Source organism: Argiope bruennichi, chromosome 3, assembly GCF_947563725.1.
Source record: "Argiope bruennichi chromosome 3, qqArgBrue1.1, whole genome shotgun sequence".
Lineage (NCBI taxonomy): Eukaryota > Metazoa > Arthropoda > Arachnida > Araneae > Araneidae > Argiope > Argiope bruennichi.
Genome location: NC_079153.1, coordinates 71,328,708 through 71,342,437, shown reverse-complemented (window position 1 = coordinate 71,342,437; position 13,730 = coordinate 71,328,708). Strand labels below are relative to the sequence as shown.

The following is a 13,730-nucleotide window of genomic DNA, read 5'->3' as shown; positions in this document are numbered from 1 at the left end:
AAATAAATTGAAAAACAGAATTCACAGTTGCAACAAAATAAATTTTTTAAATATTATTTCAGAGTGCAGTTATATTTGTAAACAAGATTGTGCATAATTTGATATTCATCCTTGTGTAGACATATAAAGAGATTGATATAGAATTTCATGACGAAATACAGGTTATAAACTAAAATAAGAGAGCAATTTCTCTGCAATTACTTTCAGTGAAGATCCAACAAAGAAGAAATATCCGTACGATGGGCCTTGAAGATTATGAGACCTTGCGTAAGCATTTACGTTAAAACTGAAACGAGCGGGAGATTCTTCCTTGGGATCTATTTTTTCTGGTTGTTGATATATTAATATGATATATCTGTGTGGACCTTTAAAAAAAATAGAGGGAAAGTTATTGAAAAAGTTTTTGCACATTAGAAAAAATTGAAAATTGTAGCTCAGAAAACAGTATACAATATAAGCAAAAATAATGTTTAATTTCAGTTACACGTTCTACGTCATTTTTATTTTCTCGTATATGATGTATAGAGTAAGTAATCAACAAAAAATTCGAACTCGAGATTTTGATGAATCTGCAAGTTTTAGACCACCTGAGTTCGAAAAACATATTTTTGGAAAATGTCTGTCTGTCTATAACAAAGATAACTCAAAAACGCTTCGAGCTAGATGAAATTTCGTATATGGTCTTTACAATAAATTTGTTTATTTTCTATCACATTTTGAGCAAACTTTGTTCTGAGGAAGTCCGGCTGTTAGAATATAAGTTAATACACTAATTACAAAATGAAGAGAGCTAGATATATATGACTCAGTACACAGATTTAACATCTATAGTATAGGCACTTATCAAAATTTGAGACAAAACCAACAACGAGATGACTGTCTGTCGGTCCGTATTTTCAGAAACATGTAAAGGCGAAAATTCAAAAACGCAATGACTTAAATATATCATATTTGGTTTGGAATTTTGTGATTACAAGTGCCGTTTTATTTCAAATTTTTCTTTTAATCGGTTGAAGAAAACGTATCTAAAACACAAAATCGATTTTGATATACTATTAACACATGTCAGGGATTAATCATTAAATACCACGCCAAAGATGACACGATAGATTCAGCAAAATGCTAAATTCGTGCCAAAAGTTAATATTTTAAAACTTTTGTCCGTCAATGCTTTGCAAGACGTTTTCTGGCATTATAAGTTTATTAGAGTGTAAGCGAGAAATCAATTAGATTTCAATTACACATTAACAAATATTTTCCTTACCGGTAGCTATGTCATTTGCCCGAATTCTGTGAATGGACCAACATTTTAAATCGGAGGAACATCGTCAAAAGACCATCACCGAATCAGTTCATGCTTAGATTTTTTTTAAATGCGCAGACATTAGTAACAAAATTTTTTTTACAATTTCGGCTGATGATTTGAAGAAGCATCGCATTGTAGTAAAATCGGTTCTTTGGTATTTAAACAATAAACAAAGCAGGAGTCGCATCAAGAGTCTTTGAATCATTTGAAAAAAAAAATTAACATGTTATGACTCTCCAGATTTAATTGCATTTCTTCTTTTACCAAAATTAAAAATCTTCTTGAAGATATGGCGATTTAAAGCAATGGAAAAGAGCCAAGATTCTTCAATTGACTTACTGCAATCTCAAAAGAAGGTTTTCAAGATCTACTCCAGACTTGAAAGATGTTTTTAGAGAAGGGAGTAAGCCAGTTTTATGAAAAATGTTATTACTAATTATTAATTAATTCACTTCATTTATTTTCGGACAGACTGCGAAAGACTGCTCTTTTATATTGCAGAAATGTCTTACCAAGAAGTGGAGGAGGGAAGGGGACAATGTAACTTGCAATGGTTTGTCCTTCATTCACATTGTTACCAGGGATGTTCACAATAAGCCAGTGTAGAAACGTAGTCGAAATGTTCAAGTCAGGAAACGGAGCATCTGCATCTGTTGAGAAATAAATAAAAAGAAAACACATTAAGCTTGATTCATGTTTTTAAAAATTATTAATAGAAGAATAATAGCAGGAAGGTCATTCGCCAGGACAATCATAGTGACTAAAAATTAGAAGCAAATTTGAACCTCTAGTGCAAAATTGTAGTACGGTTGTGTTTTAAGGTTAATTAATCTATCCTTAACATATATTTAAAGCGTTTTACTTGGGGCCGGGATAGCCTGGTTGGTAGGCCGTTGGATTCGCTTCCCTTGGCTTTGCACGTTCGAACCCCGCCGGTCAAAGACTCTCCTCGTGTGTGTATGTGGTGGCTGGCACATGTATAAATCTGTCGTGGTCACAAAGTCGAGAGTAATATCACTGGGGTTTCTGGATCAGAGGTGATCGCTCTCTGATTCAGCACTAAATTTACGATCTGTGGATGAGTTAACGAAATGCATGAATGAACTCCGCCCCGTAAAAAGGGCTGTGACGTGTGTGTAGCTAAGTCGTACTCTTGGCCCTAGATGGAGCTTCTGAATAAACAGGAGACGTGCCCTTGGCTTAAAATCACTGACTTCTATAGTCAGTGGGCTTGTGTATGATAAATGTAATTAGAAACAACTTTTTCCTGATTATATTACATCGATAATGTTCAAGCACGAACGATGTATTTAATATCGTCCCAGTGCACTTACGCATAAATGCAGTTTTTATAACAATGAAAAGCATTTCTGAAAAATCATTAGATTTTATTAAAATTTAAAAAAAGTGTATAGAAATAAAACTGGCATCACTAAAAGACTTAATTTTTTTTAAAGTTGTAAAAAAATTGTTTTTGTTTGATAACATTACTGATCTTTATAAAATTAAAAGTGAACTAAAATTTTGAAAGAAGCAGGGCGTATTTTCTACCAAGAAGTAACTACATACAACATTTTGCAGCTCTATGTCCAATATTTGCATTTTAAACTATTTTTGCATGTTGCATGATGCTATTTACAGAAGCATACAGACGTATACCAGAAAGATCGTAAAATATCTCATTTAACCATATAAATTAAGATAAAACAGATTTTTAAAAAAAATTGTGTAATTAATGCTGCTTTTCATAAAATAGCTTTCCAAATTTTTGCTTATAACGAAGTATATTTTTAAACAAGGCTGGAAGTATGACTAAAGAAAGTAAGGTATTAAGTATAGTATTTTCTAATTGATTCTATTTTCAGGAACTATACACACGACATTCTGTAGTAGTTTTTAATATTATATTTTTAGAAATTTAATGACGGATTTTTTTAAAAATTAAAATAAATATCAATGAAACAAACAAAAAATACTGTTTACTTACCAAGCATTATAAGTGTATACAAGGTTTCGTTATCTGCTTGATATTGTATAGTCGGAGCCTTTAATGATCTGAAATATCCTGTATTGGTACCACAGTCAAAGGATTTATTGAAAAAAGTAACCTTAAAAATATATATAGAAAAAAAAAACATTATTTAAATAATCAGTTTTTATAAGAAACAGTATACATTTTTCTTTTTTATACTATATGAAGTATAGAAGTAGGAAGTACTATAATCCTCTAGAAAATTCGAACTCATGATTTTTACTCATCTCTATAGTTCAAACTTCCTTGAATCCGAACACCTGCTTACAATTACGTCTATCTGCAAATACGATAATTCAAAACCGCTTTGAGAAAAGGATAATACTAAATTTGCAGGTTTCTATCAAATTTTGAATGGAATCCATTAGCAGAAAATTTGCATGTCTATCCTTATGCAAGTATACACGATAAATATGATGATGCAATGATTTAGAGCAACGAAAATAGAGTATGCGACCTTGTTACTAAAATTGTTATTCCATGCCAAATACTGGTTTCAGACTGTCGACAAAATAAAACATCCAAAATGCGTACTCGGTTTTCTTCCTATATTTGGAAGCACAAAACGCTCATTTTATTAATGCTGAAAAAAAAAAAAAAAAAAAAAAAAGCTGAGTATTCATAGTGTTTACTGCCTCCTCATTTAAGGTCCACAATTTAAAGCGGAGGTTATGGTGGGGGAATGGCAGAAAAATAAGCAAGAAAATTTCGGGAAGATCACTTCTGTTTTACCTTATTATGTTAATATAGTGTTACCTTAGTATTCTTTGTGAATTATGAAAAATAACAATGATATTAAGCAACACAAAGTAGAAGAAAACTGTAAGTCAGACAGTTTAATCCTGTAGAGCGCCAACACACACACACGCACACTATGCCACTATGCACTTTACCTGAAGTGGTTTCTCTGGCATATCTGAAACAATGTCCGGAACAATTTTGCTTTTTCGGAAATTAGATAAATCACACTGGCATCGGCAACCGATGACGCATATTGCACTAAATAAAAATATCTGGAATATTCCCATTTTTAAAAAAATCAAATTACGCTGAGTTTAAAAGTTCGGTTTAGTTGAAGAGTTTGCACACTACTGATGGAAAAAGAAACAAGACTCAAATGGTGATGAAATATGCTTAATACAAATATCACGCCATTTTTCTTATTTCGCATAGTGGAACAGCTTATATTCACCATTAAAGGTCCTAAAAACATGTGAGCAGCTGAAACCATAATTCTTAATTCTCTTTTTATTTAATAAGGCGATTAAATTCAGCCAGTTAAGTGCCTATACTTCAGAAGTTCGACAGCAGCTGATATTTTCCTAAGTTTGGCGATATGGTTTTTTTTTTTTAAACCGAGAGTCATATGAGTCGCCACTAAAGAGAAAACAAAAATTTTCAAAAACTTGGTGGGAAATTCTAGGTTGGGGATGTTGAGCACATTGTGACTGTATAAAAGAATAATATTTTTTGCACCAAAAAAAAAAATTGGTAGAGACATGTAAAAGCTCTTCTTAGGAAAAGAACTTAAGAAAAAATTTTAACGTTTGTAATAAGAACCATGGGATTAATGTTTAATAGTTGAAGTAAAAGTTAATAAGATGTACAGAAACGTTTATGAAAAGATGTAAAAAAAAAAAAAAAAAAAAATACTATCGTAAAAGTTCTGCGAACAGGGATGTAGTGGAGTCGTAACGAGATGGTTCGTCTTCCAGTATTGTTTATTATTATTCAATTAGAAATAAATTGTAAAAAATGCAACCTACCTCTTTGAAATGGATCTCTGCCTTATGTTTATTTTAAAAATGTACATAAATTAGTAAAAGCAAAAAAAAAAAAAAAAAAAAAAAATCCATATGTGGTGGTGGCGGGAAGAGATTAGAAACGTTACATTTACAAATACTTAAATATATTTTATGTCTTGACTTTGAAAACTCACGATATTTTCTATATTACAATAGTGTGACTCTGACACTCTTATAGGTATGACGTAAAAAATTTTCGATACCAGATGATTCAAGTTTTGTAAGTTAGAAGAAGGATGTGAATCAAAGTTTGTATATTTGTTTGAGTTCCACTTCTTCAGAATACCAATTTACCAAAAAAGCACTATGGAGAATGGGGAGGGGGGGGGGACTTCATGACAGAAGGGAAAAATCCCTTCCCTTATGGAGAAGGGGTGTTTATTTTGTAAGAAATCAAACAAGAAACAATGTAAACGATTTGCAAATATTTTTGATTATTGAGGAATTTTGAAAAATATTCTGTTTCTCAATTTTTGCGAATTTAACATATCTGTGTTTAATACAACCCTATTATTTTTCTGTTTTCTCATTCCATGTTTCATATTTTTTCATTCTCTTAGCAAATATACTCATCTGTCTGGGGTAGATCAACGATCAGCTCCTCAGAATCAGGTTATATTTATTACTTAGCTATTAGTATAATTCGAAATTAACGTAAACTAGAATATGTTTTTTAATATTTCTATTACGTTCGTATATTAAACTTCAGTACGCATTATATTTATGCTTTATCAAAAGTAAAACATAATGTAATAACTGAAAATGACTCATTATTTCATTGTAAGAATTTTATTATTTCCTATTTTTACTAACAAGATAAAATAAATATACATTTTGAATGAAAAAAAAAGAAAAAAAAAAAAGAAAGAAAGAAAGAGAGAGAGAGAGAGAAAAAGAACTTTGTGAAATGATTGTCTGTCTGCTTTAATAAACACACCCTCCTCTCTGCTCCCCCCCCCCCCTCAAAATTCTTCCCGAACCAGAATTCCGGCATATTTAAGTTATTACTACATCGTTTACTGTGTGTTCTTCATTTTGTTGGAAGTTAAACAAGATAAAATGATTTGTAAATATTTTTTATTTGTGAGGAAATTTTGAATAATAGTCTGTTCTTCAATTTTTCCGTTTTTCATATATATGGAGAGGTTGGTACAAAATAGGTTGGTTTGAAAACAAAAGTCAAATGATTGAATGATAAGGAAGAATGTGCCTTTTTATCTGTCCGAATTTGCAGACAAAAAACATTCAATTATAAAATATTATTTTAAGATTTTTAATATTAGATCGACCAGTTTTCAGGTTTAACGGTTGAAACAAAATATTAACTTCAAATTCAATCATTATCACATTTTTCCTGAAAAATCAATCGTTATAATATAATATGAAATTGTAATGCAATGTCTTTAGGTTCAGGTGTTCAACAGGATCGAAAATATGGACTTCATTCAGCGACTTCATTTTTTTTTTTTTTCAACAAAGCCGAATTTTTCAAAACATAATGTAAATATCGATCCGAAATTTTTAACAGCCATTCCCATTTGAGCAATACATAATTTAATGGAATTTCAAAAATTTTCTTTACTATGAAAAAATTATAAATACCCTTCCACCTTTGCATTGAAATATTTTTCCTAACTTATGTAAGTTATCTTGACGTTCTGCAGCTCATTGTATAGACATTTTTATAACTTTTTTGTTTCAGTTTTAGGAGAACAACAACAATAACAGTTATTCTATTATTTTTTGAGAAAGTTAGTTTTAAAGAGTTAGTTTTCTTTAATGTTTATTGTTTCTATAAAGTGACGCCACCTTCAGATGCTGCTGCTAATTTATCATTTGGTTCCTTTTAATTAACTAAGACTTTCAAAAGAAGCAACGAATGTATCGTTTAGTTTCTTACTTTTAATTCATGCCATAAGAATCGTGAAAATATCGTTTGGTATTTTCGAACTTTTTTTTCCAGTTCATTGTGAAGTATTGAACTAATGTAATACGTAATTTTTATTTATAATTTAATGACTGTTTGTATACTTTATATTTGCACTCTTACGAATTGTGTTTCTCAAACAATCTGTAAATGTGTTGAAAATATTAGAATATAATTTTAAAATCAAACCACACTGTATTCATTGGATTTTACCATACTTACAATAGCTTCTAATTGCGAACATGTGATCGAATTACTTGTGATATTATTTGTTATTTCAACTACCACAATGCATCAAAAAATTTAGTAATAAACATAATTATATTGGGTAACAATAAAGGTATAAACAGGAGCATAATTTTAAAAAGGACTTATTTGAATAAATTAAGAAATCATAATTGCTGATGATTACACTATTTATGTGTACGTAAATTATATATATAAGGAAATTAAATCGTATAACGCTTTGTATGTTGAGGTCGATAATCAAAAATCTAGAATACAGAAAAGTATTACAAAGAATTTCTTATACATTATATTAGGAAAATTTTCATGTATCTCAATGTCGTTAATTTGTCTTTTCGAACGGATGTAAAAGGACATCACCTGCCTAGCATAAACTAGCGCAGAGTATTTTATTATTTTTAATGGCATTACTATTTATGCATCTGCCTTTTTCACCTGCCTGTCTTGTGATAAGTGTCTGTTATTCATGGACGCTAGGAACTTTCGCGATCTTTTTTATGCTTCTTACTCTCTCTCTCTCTCTTTCTCAAAAAAAAAAAAAAAAAAAAAAGCAGACAAAACATTTGAACTGAATTCGACGATATTCATCATTTAATTTTCAATTACAGTTTACAAAATATTATAAACTTGTTTTGAAAAATAATGATAAAATTAAAAGGATGGAGAAATTAAAAGATATTTTAATAATACTTCCTGGAGTCGAATAATAATATAACTTTTAGGAAAATGAGCTTTTACTAGCATTTTTCTATGAATACAACAGGCACTTTTTTTTCTTTTTTTTTTTGCTGAAATTTCTTTTGGTTTCAAAGCGAAATTTTAAAAATCTATGGATGCAACAGGCATTTTTTTTTTTTTTTTGCCGAAATTTCTTCTGGTTTCAAAGCGAAATTTTAAAAATCTCTCCTTTTTCATTTATTCAGTCATTCATTGTCTTAAGAGTTTCTATTTTTTGGGGGAATTTTTAAAATAATATGAGAGAATGTATGTGTATGTGGGTGGCGACCCTTTACAATGCAAGACGTTTCACATATAATTATATTCTCCGGATATATAGGAATTCTTCAATCAATTCAATTTTTTAAATTTTTTAATTCATTAAAAACGAAGTGGAATTTCGTCGTTTCTTCATAATTATTTACAAACATATTATTCGACAAAAATGATTTTTATGCCATTTTAAAATATATAAAAAAACATATTTTGAATGATACGTATTTAATTCCATTTATTATTTTTCCTGAATTTTGACAATTTTAAATTCTTTTTTTTAATATTTAGCAATGTATTTCATTGTTGAAATAAAATTCAAACCATTTTCATTTTTTATAAAGTATTTAATCCCACAATTTCGTTCTTTTGAAAAATAATGAAAGATTTTGCTTACTATTTTTTGATATGAGTGTTTAGATGGATAATCAGGTATTAAAATAACATTACCTCAAAAAATATCGTGTAGTTTAAAATACATCATTTAGGCAATTAAATTTTTAACTCCGTAACTATTTCTAAAATACGATTTTCTTTGCTTAAAACATATGCTCACTGTTTTATATAATATCGGTATAGAAAAGGAATAACAAAAATACAAAGAAAAATATTGCTGAGAGGCAAACCAATCATACACATTTTTAACTTGTTTGGGAAAAAAGTGTGGTTCAACAGAAAACATTGAAAAAAGAAAAAAAGAGAGAATAAAAATTAAAAAATCGGTTTGGTAAAGTTATTATGTGGCTTGGATAATACACATGTGAAAATAATATCTTTTATTTATTTATTCACTGCTTTACTACTCTAAATAGCAGATGTCCAAACCGAACTTCACTTCGCGCCATAGCTGAGAAAAATATCGTCTGCTTGAGAACATGATTGTAAAACATCGTTGTAGAATGCTGCTGAAAAATGAATACAAATTCATTCAAGAAAACTGGCAACAAATAAAAATGGAAAAATCCTGTTTTTCCATTATTTGAGTTAAAATTGGCATGCATATATGAACAGATGAATATTGTTTGAAAATGTTACGCTTTTTAATACGACAGTTAGGCTGATCCCGAAGCTGAAGGCGACGAAGAAAATTTGAAGGAGGTAAAACTTTTAATTAGTTATCCATAAGTAACACTGTTCGATTTGAGGAAAGGGAATTTTCTTGTTTAAATAGCTAATCCGAATTTGTGGTTGTTATCGGTTACTTTACCGTTTTATTTAGGCGTTAAAATTTAGAATAAACATGCATTAGGTGTGTCATTTTTTTAAGACTGTAGATTATAGATATTCACGAGTCGTCATTTTGCGATATACTGACAAAAAACATAAAGATTGAACATCAGATTAATAAATTTTCTGTTATATGATGGTTCCAAATAAATAAATAAAAAAAAAGCAGAAATTCCATGAATTGTTAAATATTAGAGCTATAGTGTCTGTCAATTATTAAAATCATCTATCTCTACTACTAATACGCGTGTATTGGCGCTTTGCATAATAGATCGTTAGAAGTTGAGCAACTAAACTTGATACTGTATATATTTTGGAGAGGACAAATATGCACTTCTGAGGAATTATTAAAAATTAAGCAAAATGTTGTCATTTTTCCGAGATAATTATCTAAAAAGTTGCAGTATAAAATGAAACTTACATCGTGTTTAAAACTGAAGAACTAATTTTGAAACTATTTTGTTCAACGATAATAACTTCTCAAATAAATTTTTTAATCGACTTTTAAAAATTATTCTAATTTTATTTTATTAAATTATATTTCATTTTGAAGTGTATCGTAAATCGCTTTCTTTGCTACCATAATCTATTTCATTTTGTCTTTTTTCCATTGCTGATGATCATGATATAGCATTCGATTTATTTTGCTGTGTTGAGTAAGTTTTAATGTTGGGCATGGTTTTGATAAAATTTTTGAAATTTTATTTCATTTAAAATTAAGCTTAATGATATTATGTAGGTGTAACCAGTTTTCTGGTTCTTCTGTATATGATTATTATAGCTTAAAAATCTTTTGTTAAAAACGTTATCAAGAAATCATGTTACATAAAATATTTAATTAAAAATATTAATGAGCATTAATTCAGGCGAACCAGTTGGTCTCCGAAGGCGGCTAGTAATAAACATGAATGTGTGTGTGTGTGTGTGTATGGTAGACCGTTTGACTTAAAACTACCAAATCTGGCACATATGTACTTTAGAGAGTAAAAATGCTTAAATTGGGTCAATTTTTTTAAAAAAAATTTAATTAATTAAAAATTAAACAAAAATTTTTTTGGTTTTCCTACGATAACATAAAAAAAATATTACCGTGAAAAATTAATTGTTACATCAGTTTAAGATTCAAAATTTTATATTTTAATGATGTCATTTTTTCAATATATAAATAAAGTATCTAATTTTAATCAATTTAAAAATATTTTAAACATGTTTTCCAAACTTTATTTTACACAAAATAAGAATAAAATTTAACCTGCATGAGAAAAGTGAGCTTTTATTAATGTGTTGCCATCACGTCGATAAAAGCTCAAATTAAAAGATTAAAGTAACTTATAGCAAATTTAACGAAAAAAAAATGCAATTATCAGCTTTTATCTATATACTTATAATAAAGCTCAATGTGTGTGTGTGTGTGTGTTGGCTCTCTACAGGCCAGACCGTTTGACCTACAGCTACCAAATTTGGTGCATGTATACCTTGGAGGTTGGGAATGTGCACCTGGGGTTCCTTTTTTCGAATTTTTAATTAGAATTTTAATTATTAATTAAAAACTAACTTTCCCGCTAAAAAAATCTTCCATTTTCCCCACCGCCAACTTTTCCGCCAAAAAAATCTTCCATTATCCCCAGCGCCAAATGAGTAAGGTTTCAGTTTTTTTTCTCCCAACAGTAATGAGGCTAGGGTTAAAATTTTTCGGCGGATTATTTCAAACGATTCTGTTTATTTTCTTAATGTTTGATGCATTTAAAATTAAACATTGTTAATTAATCAATCTTTCAGATTCATTCTGAAGTACTTTTGAATTAAAATAAAACAGAATAAAGGAAATTAAAAATTTCTAATCCGCATAGCGTTACCCCAACTGGCGTAGAAAAAATCACGTATTTGCGTTACGTAACTGGCGAAGAAAATTCACGCATGCGCATTCTGTTCTGATTGTTGCCATGACAACCGTTAACAATGGATGATTTAAATTATTTTTAGGTTAGTTGCATGCTTTTGTAAGTAAATTGTATTTATGTTAGTTATATATTTTTTGTATATGCTTATAGTTTTAAGTACATCGTTTTTTAAGTAGTTTTTTTAAAACCAGTTTTCAACCGTTTATTTTAAACGATTCGTTTTATTTTCTTAGTGTTTGATGCATTTAAATTTAAACATTGTTAATTAATCGATCTGCTCATAATGAATCTAAGAAAATTTTGTTGAAAAACTCTTGAGATATTACATAAATTAAAAAAGATATTCTTTAGTGCCCATAAAGTTTAAACGCTGAGTGACTCTATTTTCAGTAATCAGATTATAAAAAAATGCTTTGTTTCAGTAAAAAATATTATTATATTAACTGAAGATTAATTCTTTCCACTTTAATTTAAAGCATAAATTCTACGGGTGCTAACAGAAAATTAGAGAGATACATATTACGTTATGACTGAGGCCTTTATAATATTATGAATAAATTATATGACAATCAAAATTTGAAGTTTTAAAATATTTTGATGAAGAAGCTAATAAAGTAGGAATTGCATAAAATATTTAATTATTAAAATTTTAACGAACATTAAGATTGGCGAACCGGCTGGTCGCCAAAGGCGGCTAGTCTGTAAAAAATGAAAAAAACAAACAAACATTGAAACATTATATTTTATAGAAAAATAATCATAAACAAAGTTTATGCGATCCTTTAAAATTTTTAAAATAAAGTAATACAATAGTTCAATTTTATTTAAAGCAAGCATAGTTTAATATATACAGGATATCCACTCTAATCAAGGTACGATAGATAATTTCTAAAACTTTAGTAATATACATATACATCTAATAAAAAAAATTTAGATGTATAAAAAATACTGTATTATGCAATTTGAATCAATAAACATTCTGATAAATAACGAATTTTATACTTTTATGCAGATCCTTGGTCTAATGAGTCATATTTAATAAAATATTCTTCAAGCCTTAACATTTTAAATGAAAAGAAAGGTCCATCCTATTGCTATAAAACAAGTGAGATATGGATATTTGAATAATACTGTTTTATTAAAATGTGTGATTTTAGACTATTCCATTCATCATCTCAAAGAAAATGCGCCAATCAGCGCCAAGGCTGAGTCCAAAATGAAATTGTTGATTACCCTAAAATAATGATATTTAAGATTTTATCAAATTTGGTCATAGAAGTAAGAAATGTTGCTTTTTTTATTATAATTTAAATTTAGAGTGTCAACAATATTTCATTGAGTATCAAAAATATTTGATTCCATAAAATGTACATAATTTTTTCAAAAGTACATTTATACTGAAAGATAAAAAACATTATTCACGTCATTTAAAGCCTTTTGAAAGTAAAACTGAAAACTGAACTTTTTGATAAACCAGATAAATTTTTATTGAATAATTTCTAAGATATTATTTAAAGTATAAAAAAGTATCCTGTAGTGAGCATGAAACTTCAATGTTGAAACGATTCTTTTTTTCTGCACTTATATTTTTTTAAAGGAAAAAAAAAAAAGAAAAAAAAAAGAGACTTTTTTGACTTCAGCAAAAAAGTTTTTACGTTAACTGAAACTTAATCACTTCTGTTTTAATTTAAAGTTTAAATCTTACAGGAGCTGACAGGAAATAAGAAATGTATAGTACGAGTGATATCAATAAATAACATATTATTTTGTATAAAATTACAAACTAGTAAAAGTAGTCTTCCCACAACTTTCTTGCATTCTCTCTAATAAAGTTATTTTCCTAGATAATGCTTTGCATGGCATTGGCATACAATAATTAAGAAATATTACGCGAATTTAGCATTTTTAATGAATTTAATTTGTGAACTAATCTAATTTTATTGAATCTAAATAACATTTTTTTGGCGCTTTTACAGATTTAGCATTTAAAAGCAATTAATAAACGAAGCCTTTGATACTCGGACATACGTTAATGTGATTACTAAAATGCATTGAAAGTCTTAGGCCTGGACGTGCTATTTATGACAGTACATCTATGAGATAGATACTTACCATGCTTAATGTTATAATTAGTTCACAGTAATTTGAATGTTTGTCACTCATTAATTCTACGAAAGTGAAGATGTTCAAAAGATGGAGAAAATTACGAGGGATTAAAATTTCTTTTTCATGAACGATTTTCGCCAATACTTTCTTTGGAATCAAGCTTTCATCATTTTCACCAGCCCTTTTAAAA

General features: G+C 28.7%; 1 protein-coding gene across 1 annotated transcript; it reads right to left on the bottom strand.

Annotated features, from left to right (window-relative positions):
- Positions 1 to 4,446, bottom strand: LOC129963979 (protein D2-like). The gene is made up of 4 exons (XM_056078617.1): positions 4,232 to 4,446; positions 3,294 to 3,414; positions 1,819 to 1,956; positions 1 to 365 (listed from the first exon to the last, which is right to left on the bottom strand). The coding sequence occupies exons 1-4, from the start codon at positions 4,364 to 4,366 to the stop codon at positions 163 to 165; spliced, it is 597 nt and encodes a 198-aa protein (XP_055934592.1). The 5' UTR covers positions 4,367 to 4,446; the 3' UTR covers positions 1 to 162.
- Between the last annotated feature and the right edge of the window lie 9,284 nt (positions 4,447 to 13,730).

Coding starts and splice junctions, on each gene's coding strand:
- LOC129963979 (XM_056078617.1), bottom strand. CDS start 4,366: ATGGGAATATTCCAGATATTTTTATTTAGTGCAATATGCGTCATCGGT. Junction 3,415..4,231: donor TGCCAGAGAAACCACTTCAG/GTAAAGTGCATA, acceptor TATATTTTTAAG/GTTACTTTTTTCAATAAATC. Junction 366..1,818: donor CTTCCCTCCTCCACTTCTTG/GTAAGACATTTC, acceptor TTTTTTTTAAAG/GTCCACACAGATATATCATA.